Source organism: Somniosus microcephalus, chromosome 5 (genome assembly GCF_052327205.1).
Source record: "Somniosus microcephalus isolate GS21.2 chromosome 5, FLI_Smic_1.0, whole genome shotgun sequence".
In the NCBI taxonomy this organism is placed as follows: domain Eukaryota; kingdom Metazoa; phylum Chordata; class Chondrichthyes; order Squaliformes; family Somniosidae; genus Somniosus; species Somniosus microcephalus.
The window spans coordinates 319,415,143-319,428,784 of record NC_140991.1 but is presented as its reverse complement, the minus strand read 5'-3'; the positions used below and the strand labels follow the sequence as shown (position 1 = coordinate 319,428,784).

The 13,642-nt window shown below is 44.8% G+C and overlaps 1 protein-coding gene across 1 annotated transcript in view; it reads left to right on the top strand.

Moving 5' to 3' along the window:
* ulk4 (unc-51 like kinase 4) overlaps positions 1 to 13,642 on the top strand; it is a 585,662-nt gene that overhangs the window by 270,157 nt on the left and 301,863 nt on the right. Inside the window, exon 22 of the mRNA XM_085989398.1 lies at positions 973 to 1,094. Within this exon, the coding sequence (XP_085845524.1) occupies positions 973 to 1,094 (122 nt within the window). The remainder of the gene's footprint in view (positions 1 to 972; positions 1,095 to 13,642) is intronic.

The window sequence follows — 13,642 nt, the reverse complement described above, 5'->3', positions numbered from 1 at the left end:
AAACAGATGATCTGGTCATTATCACATTGCTGTTTGTGGGAGCTTGCTGTGCACAAATTGGCTGCTGCGTTTCCCACATTACAACAGTGACTACACTTCAAAAAGTGCTTCATTGGCTGTAAAACGCTTTGGGGCGTCCGGTGGTCATGAAAGGCGCTGGAGAAATGCAAGCCCGTCTGTCTTTTCTTTCTGAAAGAAATCTATCTAATTTGCATTTCACTGAATCGATACTCTCTGCTTCCCCCGTCTCCCTGGGGAGCCTGTTCCATAGACTGACCACTCGCTCACTGAAATAATGTTCCTACAGCTTAGTTTTGAATTTACCCCCCGCTTCAAGCGCAGACCGTGTGCTCTGCTTCTACGGTTCTGGACATGGTGAAACATCTTGTCATATTCTTCATTATCTAGTCCCTTTAGAATCCTAAAAGTAGAAATCACATCACTTCTCAACCTTTTTTTTCCTGTGAGAAAGTGCCCAATTTACATAATTGCTCCTCACAATCCAGTCCCTCCATCCACTGAGTAATTCTGGTTGCCCTTTTCTGGATCTTTTAAACAAACTGCAGTATCCCTTTTTGTACTGTGGTGAACAGAACTGTGTGCTGTATTCTCACTGCGGTCACACCAATGAGTGACTGTCATGAATCATGAAGTAACACTGGGCGGCCAGCTGGTGGCGCCGTCCAAGGAGTATAAATACTCGGGCGTGGGCCCAGCTTGCTCAGGATGTTTCTGTAACCAGGAACTAGTGATTGTAACTAGAATCTCATGGTTTTGAAACAGTTGATTAAAGCCTTGTTTTATACTGAAACCAAGCGCTCAGTCGTCTTTTTACATCAGTGACATTTTAATACAGCTGATTGCTTCACTCACTGCCACCAAGCCTTGCTGCAAAAGCTTCAATATATTGTCAATCACTTTGTTCACAGAGTTAGGTTAACTCTCAACTTACAAAACGTTCTTGCCTCACAGGTGGTGTTCTTTCGGCACTGTGTAATGTTTCTGGGCGCAAGCATCCATCAACAACTCAAGCAAAGCATTTGAAGACGTGTCTTCCCATGATGCCTGTAATGCTCCATCTTGTGACTGCTCAGGTAATCTAAAAAAAGAACGACTTGTGTTTCTATAGTGCCTTTCATGACCACCGGTCGTCCCAAAGCGCTTTAACAGCCAAAGAAGCATTTTTTGAAGTGTCGTCACTGTTGTAATGTAGGAAAGGCACTTATTTGGTGACTGAGAAGAGAAAGGGTTTAATTATTCATAGAATGGTTACAGCACAGAAAGGAGGCCATTTGGCCCGTCCAGCCCGTGCCGGCTCTCTGCAAGAGCACTTCAGCTAGTCCCACTCCCCTGCCCTTTCCCCGTAGCCCTGCAAAATTTTTTCTTTCAGGTACTTATCCAACTCCTTTTTGAAAGCCGTGATTGAGTCTGCCTCCACCACACTCTCGGGCAGTGCTGGTCATCTTCCAAAATTCGATAGACTCTGGAACAGTTCCCATGGATTGGAGGGTAGCTAATGTTACCCCACTATTCAAAAAAGGTGGTAGAGAAAACGGGGAATTACAGACCGGTAAGCCTGACATCGGTAGTGGGGAAAATGCTAGAGTCCATTATAAAAGATGTAATAGCAGAGCACTTGGGAAACAGTGACAGGATCGGACAAAGTCAACATGGATTTGCAAAAGGTAAATCGTGCTCGACTAATCTACTGGAACTTTTTGAGGATGTAACTGGTAGAATAGATAAGGGAGAACCAGTGGATGTGGTGCATTTGGACTTTTAGAAGGCTTTCGATAAGGTCCCGCATAAGAGATTAGCGTGTAAAGTTAAGGCACATGGGACTGGGGCAAGGTACTGACTTGGATAAAGAACTGGTTGGCGGACAGGAAGCCAAGAGTTGGAATAAACGGCTCTTTTTCCGAGTGGCAGGCAATAACTAGTGGGGTACCGCAGGAATCGGTCCTAGGACCCCAGCTATATATATATAAATGATCGAGACGAGGGAACTAGATGTATTATCTCCAAGTTTGCAGACACAAAGCTGGGTGGGCGTGTATGCTGTGAGGAGGATGCCGAGAAACTCCAGTATGATTTGGACAGGTTGGGTGATTGGGCAGAAGCATGGCAGATGCAGTACAATGTGGATAAATGCGAGGTTATCCACTTTGGTGGCAAAAACAGGAAGGCAGATTATTATCTGAATGGCAATAGATTGGGAGAAGGGGAAGTGCAACGAGACCTGGGTGTCCTTGTGCACCAGTCGCTGAAGGTAAGCATGCAGGTGCAGCAGGCGGTTAAGAAGGCAAATGGTATGTTGGCCTTCGTAGCGAGAGGGTTCGAGTACAAGAACAAGGATGTCTTGCTGCAGTTGTACAGGGCCTTGGTGAGACCACACCTTGAGTATTGTGTGCAGTTTTGGTCGCCTTAGCTGAGGAAGGATGTTCTTGCCATGGAGGGAGTGAAGCGAAGAGTCACGAGACTGATACCTGGGATGGCAGGAATGACGTATGAGGAGACATTGGGTCGATTGGGCTTATACTCGCTGGAGTTTAGAAGAATGAGAGGGGATCTCATTGAAACTTATAAAATTCTAACAGGACTGGACAGACTAGATGCAGGAAGGATGTTCCCAATGGCCGGGGAGTCCAGAACCAGGGGTCACAGTCTAAGGATAAGGGGTAAGCCATTTAGGACAGAGATGAGGAGGAATTTCTGCACCCAGAGAGTGGTGAACCTGTGGAATTCTCTACCACAGAAGGCAGTAGAGGCCAATTCATTAAATATATTCAAGAAGGAGTTGGATATATTTCTTAAGGCTAAAGGAATCAAGGGATATGGGGAGAAGGCAGGGACAGGGTACTGAATTTGGATGATCAGCCATGATCTCATTGAATGGCGGAGCAGGCTCGAGGGGCCGAATGGCCTACTCCTGCTCCTATCTTCTATGTTTCTATGTTTCTATTCCAGATCCTAACCACTCACTGCGTAAAAAAGTTTTTTCCTATGTCGCCTTTGGTTCTTTTGCCAATCACCTTAAATCTGTGTCCTCTGGTTCTTGACCCCTTTGCCAATGGGAACAGTTTCTCTCTGTCTATTCTGTCCCGACCCCTCATAATTTTGAACACCTCTGGTAGAATAGATAAGGGAGAACTGGTGTAATCGATAAGGGAGAACCAGTGGATGTGGTGTATTTGGATTTTCAGAAGGCCTTTAATAAAGTCCCACATAAGAGGTTAATGTGCAAAATTAAAGCACATGGGATTGGGGGTAATATACTGGCATGGATTGAAAATTGGTTAACAGACAGGAAACAGAGAGTAGGAGGAATAAATGGGACTTTTTCAGGGTGGCAGGCGGTGACTTGTCGGGTACCGCAGGGATCAGTGCTTGGGTCATAGCTATTCACAATATATATCAATGATTTGGATGAGGGAACCAAATGTAATATTTCCAAGTTTGCTGACGACACGAAACTAGGTGGGATTGTGAGTTGTGAAGAGGATGCATAGAAGCTTCAAGGCGATTTAGACACGTTGAGTGAGTGGGCAAATACATGGCAGATGCAGTATATCGTGGATAAATGTGCAGCAAGCAGTTAGGAAGGCAAATGGTATGTTGGCCTTCATTGCAAGAGGATTTGAGTACAGGAGCAAGGATGTCTTACTACAGTTATACAGGGTGTCATGAATCTTATCATGACTCATGAAGTAACACTGGGCGGCCAGCTGGTGGCGCCATCCAAGGAGTATAAATACTCGGGCGTGGGCCCAGCTTGCTCAGGATGTTTCTGTAACCAGGAACTAGTGATTGTAACTAGAAATCTCATGGTTTTGAAACAGTTGATTAAAGCCTTGTTTTATACTCAAACCAAGTACTCAGTAGTCTTTTTACATCGCAGGGCCTTGGTGAGACCACACCTGGGGTACTGTGTGCAGTTTTGGTCTCCTTACCTAGGAAAGGATATACTTGCCAAAGAGGGAGTGCAGCGAAGGTTCACCAAACTGATTCCTGGGGTGGCAGGACTGTCGTATGAGGAGAGATTGGGTCGACTAGGCCTGTATTCGCTGGAGTTTAGAAGAATGAGAGGGGATCTCATTGAAACGTATAAAATTCTGACAGGACTAGACAGACTGGATGCAGCGAGAATGTTTCCTCTGGCTGGGGGGGGGGTCTAGAACGAGGGGCCACGGTCTCAGGATACGGGGTAGGACATTTAGGACTGAGATGAGGAGAAATTTCTTCACTCAGAGGGTGGTGAACCTGTGGAATTGTCTACCACAGAAGGCTGTGGAGGCCAAGTCACTGAATATATTTAAGAAGGAGATAGATAGATTTCTAGACACAAAAGGCATCAAGGGGTAAGGGGAGAGAGCGGGAATATGGTATTGAGATAGAGGATCAGCCATGATCATATTGAATGGCAGAGCAGGCTCGAAGGGCCGAATGGCCGACTCCTGCTCCTATTTTTCTATGTTTCTATCAAATCTCCTCTCAATCTTCTCTGCTCGAAGGAGAACAACCCCAGCTTCTCCAGTCTATCCACGTAACTGAAGTCCCTCATCCCTGGAATCATTCTCATAAATCTTTTCTGCACTCTGTCTAAGGCCTTCACATCCTTCCTAAAGTACAGTGCCCAGAATTGGACACACTACTCCAGTTGAGACCGATCCAGTGTTTTATAAAGGTTCTTCATAATTTCCACGCTTTTGTACTCTAAACCTCTATTTATGAAGCCCAGGATCCCATAAGCTTTTTTACCTGCTTTCTCAACCTGTCCTACCACCTTCAGCGATTTGTGAACATATACCCCCAGGTCTCTCTGTTCATGCACCCTGTTTAGGATTGTACCCTTCAGTTTATATTTCCTCTCATTCTTTCTACCAAAATGTATCACTTCGCATTTTTCCGTGTTAAATTTCATCTGCCACATGTCTGCCCATTTCACCAGCCTGTCTATGTCGAAGTCTATCACTATCCTCCTCACTGTTCACTATACTTACAAGTTTTGTGTCATCTGTAAATTTTGAAATTGTGCCCTGTACACCAACATCCAAGTCATTAATATATATCAAGAAAGGCTTGATTATTAAAGGCTTCCAACACCTTAAACTGAACCACTCATCTGTGTGTGTGTGCACTTGTGGCCAACAAATTAATCTAAGAAATAAGCCAAAAATGGATGTTTGTTATCTTGTGGTCTGCACAGAGCGGGATTAAAATGGAGTGTTTTATTTGGAAATTTGGAAAGAGTGTGAATTTGGAGAAAAGGGGGAAGGAGTTGCTGTGTTTTGCCTACAATACTTGTAGTGCTTTGTGTTACAGGTAGATATTTCATTTCAGTACCCATAGCTTAATCTAGATCAAGTAAGTAGTCAAGAAACTACACTGTAAAGTAAGTTGACTAATTACAAATTTAATTAAATAAAACAAGGTCATCTAGGGATGGCAGTGCAGGTGGCGTGCCTCAACTGCAGCATGTGGGAGTTTGTGGAGAGCATTGTGATCCCGGACAACCACGTTTGCAGCAAATGCCTGAATCTTGAGGAACTTCAGCTCAGAGTTGTTGAGCTGGAGTCTGAGGTGCAGACATTGTGGGGCATCAGGGATGGGGAGAGTTACCTGGACACTTTGATCCAGGAGGCAGTCACACCCCTTAGGTTAGGTAGTGGTACAGGTCTGGTTAGCGGTCAGGGACAGGAGGGTGTGACTACAACTCAGGCAGGTAAGGGGACCCCAGGTGCAGTGCTGGAGGAGCCTCAGCCTTTGCCCTTGTCCAACAGGTATGAGGTTCTTGCTGCCTGTGTGGATGAGGGAAATGCCTGCAGGATGGATGAGCAAGCTGATCATGGCACCAAGGTGCAGGAGGCCATTCAAGTGGGTGGAGTGAAAGGGAATGTAGTTGTGGTAGGGGACAGTATAGTCAAATGGATAGATACTGTTCTCTGCCCCTGCGACCGGGAGTTCCGAAGGTTGTGTTGCCTGCCCGGTGCCAGGGTTAAAGACATCTCCTCGTGGCTGGAGGAGAACTTGGAGTGGGAGGGGGAGGATCTAGTTGTCGTAGCCCACGTAGGAACCAACGACATAGGTAGAACTAGGAATGAGGTTCTGATGAGGGAGTTTGAGGAGCTAGGATCCAAATGAAAAAGCAGAACCTCAAAGGTAATAATCTCTGGTTTGTTACCTGAGCCACGCGCAAATTGGCAGAGGGACAAACAGATTAGAGGTTTAAATGCATGGCTCAAAGAGTGGTGTGGGAGGAAGGGATTTCAGTTCATGGGGCACTGGCACCAGTACTGGGGAAAGAGGGAACTGTTCCATTGGGACGGGCTCCACTTAATCTGGGCTGGGACCAGTGTCCTGGCGGACCGATTAACTAGGGCCGTAGACAGTGCTTTAAACTAATGAAGGGGGGTGGGTGGGAGGATTCAGGAAAGAGTAAATTTAAAAGCAACGAGAGAAATGTCACGGCTCTAGAGCAGAGCAGAGTTTTGGGTAAAAATAAGCAGAGTGGGTCAGGAAGGGACAGAGAGTAACAAAGGTAATAAGGCATCAGTGACTAAGGTGATATCAGGGAAAATAGGATAAGTCAAAGCTAAAGGCACTATATCTGAATGCGCGAAGCATTCAAAACAAGATAGATGAATTAATAGCACAGATTGGAATGAACAGGTTTGATCTAATCGCCATTATGGAGACGTGGTTGCAATGTGGCCAAGGTTTGGAACTAAATATTCCAGGATACTTAGCTTTTGGAAGAGAGAGAGGCAAAATGGAAAAGGAGGAGGGGCAGCCCTGATAATAAAGGATGAGATAGATAGTAGCGAGAAGGATTTTAGCTCTGAAAATCAAGACGTAGAATCAGTTTGGGTGGAGCTAAGAAACAGCAAGGGGCAGAAAACATTGGTGGGAGTTGTTTATAGGCCCCCAAACAATAGTTGTAATGTAGGGCAGTGTATAAATCAGGAAATTAGAGGTGTATGTAACAAGGGTAATACAGTAATCATGGGGACTTTAATCTACATATAGACTGGGCAAAGCAAATTTGCAGTAATAGTGTGGAGGACGAATTCATGGAATAGTTTTCTAGATCAGTGTGTTGAGGAACCAACTAGGGAACAGGCTATTTTAGATCTAGTATTGTGCAACGAGAAAGGGTTAATTAATATCCTTGTAGTAAAGGGGCCTTTAGGGAAGAGTGATCATAAGAAATTGAATTTTATATTCAGTTTGAAAGTGTTTTAATTAAATCTGAAACTAGGGTCTTAAATCTAAACAAAGCAAACTACGTAGGTATGAGGGACGAGTTGGCTAAGGTAGATTGGGAAACTACATTAAAAGGTATGATGGTAGAGAAACAATGGCTAGCATTTAAAGAATTAATACATAATTTACAACAAATATACATTCCTTTAAGGCACAAAAACCCCACAGGAAAAGTGGTCCAACCATGGCTAACAAGAGAAGTTAAAGATAGTATTAGATCAAAGGAAGAGGGTTGTAATGTTGCCAAAAAGAGTAGTAAGCCTGAAGATTGGGAGGATTTTAGAATTCAGCAAAGGAGGATCAAGAAATTGATAAAGAAAGGGAAAATGGAATATGACAGTAAACTTGCGAGAGATATAAAAACAGATTGTAAAAGCTTCTATAGGTATGTAAAAAGGTAAAAATTAATGAAAGTAAATGTGGGTCCCTTACAGGCTGAGACAGGAGAAATTATAATGGGGAATAAGGAAATGGCATCGAGAAATTAAACAAATACTTTGGGCTGGATTTTGTCAATGGGAACGTGATGGAGGCGGGACTACCACTTTTTGGGTTGTAATCCCGCCTCCATCCATTTGTGGCCAACCCACGCTATTTTCCCTCGATTGACCTTGTTGAGCCCGCTCAGCGGGCTCAGCCGGCCAATTAAGGGACACCCGGTTACAGGTGACGTCAGGGATTGACATTTCCTCTGTCAAGAGCTTTTGACAGCTAAAAATCAGCATTTGACAGCTCTGTGAAGCTGTCAAACACTGACAATCTGCTAACTTGAGTCCGACAGACTCAGTTAGAAATCTCTCAAGAACAGAAAGCTGAATGCTGCAGCTTTTGACAGCTCGCAGCCATTCTGCTTTCTGTGCCGGTGAGATGAGGGACTCCCGAGACCTGAAGGAAGGAAGCCTGCCTTAGTAAGTAAAGGTATGTAAAACTTCTTTAAACACTTTACACACACCAAACACACTTACCTCTGCACTCATGCACCTATCACTCACCTGAACACCGGACATCTCGAACCCTCCAACCCCTGCAGACCGACGGTCCGCCTCGCTAACTTGGCGTGGTTTGGAGCCATCAGGAAGCCCACACTTCAGGGCTAAAAATAGGGATTAGGCCAAAAACTGCCTGTTAACAGGCAGTTAATTGGCACTAATCCCCTTCCCGCCTCGGGGAGGCGGCTCCCAGCACAGGTCGGGTACCCGCCTCCTGGGAAACGGGCATGGAGGCGGGTTGGGGTGGGAAGGGTTCGTGCCCCCCGATTCTGCAATTTTCCCCCCACTTCCGCTTCCAAACCCGCCTCCACGGGGCTTGGAAATTCGAGCCCTTTGTGTCTGTCTTCACGGAAGAAGACGCAAAAAACTTCACGGAAATAGTGGAGAACCAAGGGCATAGTAAGAATGAGGAACTGAAAGAAATTAGTATTAGTAAAAAAATAGTACTGGAGAAATTAATGGGACTGAAAGCTGATAAATCCCCTGGACCTGATGGCCTGCATCCTAGGGTTTTGAAAGAGGTGGCTCTAGAGATAGTGGATGCATTGGTTGTCATTTTCCAAAATTCCATAGATTCTAGAACGGTTCCCGCGGATTGGAAGGTAGCAAATGTAACCCCGCTGTTTAAGAAAGGAGGGAGAGAGAAAACGGGGAACTACAGACCAGTTAGCCTGACATCACTACAGGAAACTTTGTGCTATCCGGCACCCACGGGACCGAGCTGCTACCGTTGCCACAAAACTTCCGGATAGACCAGCGCCAATGTTATCAGATAGGAGCTTTTCATCTCCGTATCTGATAACAAAGATGGTTGCTTAGCAACAGCTTGTCAACACTCGGCCCGTGGCTTGGAAGCGTCTCTGAAGCTGTTGCTAAGATACAGAGACACCTTCCAGAGCCTGCCATATCTGACCACAAACACTGTTGCTCAGCAACAGCTTGTAAACACTCGGCCCAGTAGCTTGGAAGCGTCTCTGAAGCTGTTGCTAAGCTACAAAGACGCTTTCCAGAGCCTGCCTGTGAAAAGAATGCTAGGAGAAGAAAAAAAACCTAACCAAAACGGCTGCTGATTTCTGCCGTTAGATCGAAGCTGCCGGACATTCAACCTCCGGATAGCACAAAGTTTCCTGTAGTAGGGAAAATGCTAGAATCTATTATTAAGGACGTGGTAACAGGGCACTTAGAAAATAATAATAGGATTGGGCAGAGTCAACACAGATTTATGAAAGGGAAATTGTGTTTGACAAATCTGTTAGAGTTTTTTGAGGTTGTAACTAGCAGAATAGATGAGGGGGAACCAGTGGATGTGGTGTATTTGGATTTTCAGAAGGCATTCGATAAGGTGCCACACAAGAGATTATTAAACAAAATCAGGTCTCATGGGATTGGGGGTAATATACTAGCATGGATTGAGGATTGGTTAACGGACAGAAAACAGAAAGTAGGAATAAACGGGTCATTTTCGGGTTGGCAGGCTGTAACTAGTGGGGTACCACAAGGATCAGTGCTTGGGCCTGAGCTATTCACAATCTATAGCAATGATTTGGATGAGGGGACCAAATGTAATATATCCAAGTTTGCTGATGATACAAAGCTGGGTGGGAATGTAAGTTGTGAGGAGGATGCAAAGAGGCTTCAAGGGGATATAGACAAGCTAAGTGAGTGGGCAAGAACATGGCAAATGGAATATAATGTGGAGAAATGTGAAGTTATCCACTTTGGTACGAAAAATAGAAAAGCAGAGTATTTTTTAAATGGTGAGAGATTGGGAAATGTTGGTGTTCAGAGGGACCTGGGTGTCCTTGTACACGAATCACTGAAAGTTAACATGCAGGTACAGCAAGCAATTAGGAAAGCAAATGGTATGTTCGCCTTTATTACAAGAGGATTTGAGTATAAGAGTAAAGACGTCTTACTGCAATTATATAGGGCCCTGGTGAGACCACACCTGGAGTATTGTGTACAGTTTTGGTCTCCTTACCTAAGGAAGGATATACTTGCCATAGAGGGAGTGCAACGAAGGTTCACCAGACTGGTTCCTGGGATGGGGGGATTGTCCTACGAGGAGAGATTGAGTAGACTAGGCCTATATTCTCTAGAGTTTAGAAGAATGAGAGGTGATCTCATTGAAACATACAAAATTCTTACAGGACTTGACAGGGTAGATGCAGGGAGGATGTTTCCCCTGGCCGGGGAATCTAGAACCAGGGGTCACAGTCTCAGGATACGGGGTCGGCCATTTAGGACTGAGATGAGGAGGAATTTCTTCACTCAGAGGGTGGTGAATCTTTGGAATTCTCTACCCCAGAGGGCTGTGGAGGCTCAGTCGTTGAGTATATTCAAGGCTGAGATCGATAGATTTTTGGACTCATGGGGAATCAAGGGATATGGGGATTGGGCGGGAAGGTGGAGTTGAGGCAGAAGATCAGCCATTATCTTATTGAATGGCGGAGCAGGCTCGAGGGGCTAGATGACCGACTCCTGTTCCTAATTCTTATTTGAAACATTGCTTCACCTTGTAGTTGTAGTAAATGGAAGACATTCATGCAAATCTCCAAATGATTCTACTGGCGTGTTCTTGGTGAGGAAATTGGGACTGAGCAACGAGGCAATGTCCCTGCTTGACACACAAGTTTTGAAGCACGGGAGGTGAATTTCTGCAGAACTGTTGACGCTGTTTTTCCAGGGTTTCCACTGCACTTCCGCCATATAAGTTATGGCGGATGATCGGGAGAACCACTACGGAAATTCACCCCCATTATTTGTTCCAATGTTCTTGAATCAGTCAAATGTTACAAATGTACACATGCTTTTTCTAATTAACTTATATATTTCTTGCACTGTTTTAATCATACAATCATAGAACTTTACAGCACAGAGGGAGGCCATTTGGCCCATCATGTCTGTGCTGGCTGAAAAAGAGCTCTCCACCCTAATCCCACTTTCCAGCTCTTGGTCCGTAGCCCTGTAGGTTCCGGCACGTCAAGTGAATATCCAAGTACTTTTTAAATGTGATGAGGGTTTCTGCCTCTACCACCCCTTCAGGCAGTGAGTTCCAGACCCCCACCACCCTCTGGGTGAAAAAGGTTCTCCTCAACTCCCCTCTGATCCTTCTTCCTGAATTGATTCCTGAAATTTTAGCGAAACATGGCTTATTATCAAGTTCTCACATACTTAGCTTTCTCTTTCCCTCTTAAAACTCTCATTTCCAAACTTGTACTTCATGCCTTTAGTGGATATATGGAGTGTACCCACCGAAAATGTCATGTTCAAATGGCTGTTAGATGATATCTCAAAGGCAGGCAAATTGGCATCCTCGTTTCCAATTGGGAACTAGATATTAGTGTGTTATCACATAGTCCTTACACTTCTGGAATGTAGGTATTAATTCTGCCCAGGCTGTTGTGATTATGTTTGCTTCTTTTGCTGGTTGTAAGGGTGCTAGATGAACGGATTTTGGCCTTTATCAACACGGTTCCTTGTTAGCCCACAAAACAGACTCTTTTGTGGTAAGAATTGGCACTAAATTGTCAATCTCGCGTACAGAGGCACAAGGCTAGCTGGTGTGTGAAATGGAAATTGTCACATTGGTGCAGTAAGGAGTGCTCTTTTTCCCAAATAATGCAGGTGATGGAATTTCTGACCCCCACCCCTGAAGGAACTGAATCTTGCTGGAATATCATTGCACAGTGAGAGCAGCTCTCTGCTGCTTTGCCCAAGTGGATCCTCCTCTAGTCTCAGTAATGGTGACCATGAAACTACCGGATTGTTGTAAAAACCCATCTGGTTCACTAATGTCCTTTAGGGAAGGAAATCTGCTGTCCTTACCCGGTCTGGCCTATGTGACTCCAGACCCACAGCAATGTGGTTGACAGTTAACTGCCCTCTGAAATGGCCCAGCAAGACACTCCGTTGTATTCAAGAAGGCAGCTTCTCGAGGGCAATTAGGGATGGGCAATAAATGCTGGCCTTACTAGCGATGCCCACATGAATTTAAAAAAAACTTTTCCTAGTACAGGAAACTCTTTGGTGTCCGGCACCAACGGGACCGGGATGGTGCCGGTTGATTAAAAATTCCGGATGACGGAGAGGGTTATCTACCGAGGCTATCTTTAACAAACAAAGAGTCAGACTCCTGTTATTGAGGTGTTTGGACTTCCGACAGCACCAAGAAGCCGAGTAGTGGCAGTTTGGAGAACTACCCCCACTGACTGACTCGGCCTCTGCAGGAGACTCGGACTCGGCAACATTGCCGGTTATTGAGGTGTTGTTTTCGGAGCGAGAATTTTGCCGGTTAATAGAGAATTCCGGATATTTAGCTGCTGTTTAAACGAGAGTTTCCTGTACATGGGCTTTGGTGCATCGTAAGTGTTGTTGCAGTGAAGGGTGTGTTATCCAAGTATAATGAGCGACTGTACACTAAAGCTTTCTTGTTTACAATTTGGAAGACTTCAAGGCAAAAAATAATAACTGGAAATGGTTTCAATGCGGTGGTTTCTCAAAGCGCCATTGAACCCATATTTTCTAAGTGCCATGTCAAGTCTAAGTTGTTTCTGCTTTATTGAAAAAGTACCAAAAATAACATCAGGAAATGATATGTATTGGAAAATATTCATGGAAGGTAGGATGCAACTGAGACAGGCACTTACTGAAAGAAAAATATATCAAAGTCGATTCCACTGATTTTCTTTGAACTGCCTGAGCATTTTTTAAATTATTTGCGGTAAACAGTTTATTTTAGAGAATGCCAAAACTAATATTTGAAAAAATTATATGTAGGCAAGCCAAATTCTTGTTCCTCAGATTATAAGTAATGTAACATTGTTATGGAAAGCGTTAAAATTCCATCAAATTATGTGCTTAGTGGTTTCATTACAGGTCCTTTCAGTCGCTCCTTCAAACCTCCCTCTTTGACCAAGCTTTTGGTCACCTACCCTAACTTCTCCTTATGTGGCTCGGTGTCAAATTTTGTTTGATAATCGCTGCTGTGAAGCACCTTGGGACGTTTTACTACGTTAAAGATGCTATATAAATGCAAGTTGTTGTTGTTGCTGCTCTCCTGTGGAGTTGCAGATGGTGAGTCAAAATGCAGGGTAATATTCCAGCTAAGCAGTGTAAGAGGGCGGGGGAATGATTAAATTGGACCAAGACGTGGGAAGGAAAAAGAAGGCAGATGGAGAGGAAAGAGGGGGAGGTGGGGAGAGAGGGAGAAGGAGAGCGGGGAATGAACAGGGAGATGAAGGGTTGGGGGGTGGCGGTGGGGGGGCGGCGGAGAAAGCTGCTCAGTGTTGAGGGGAGGGGGTTGCAGTTATTGAAAGGCTGTTCATGAAGGGGACAATTGTCAAAAATCTGCTCACCGGAGGGGGTGGGTGTTATTGGGAGGATGCTCA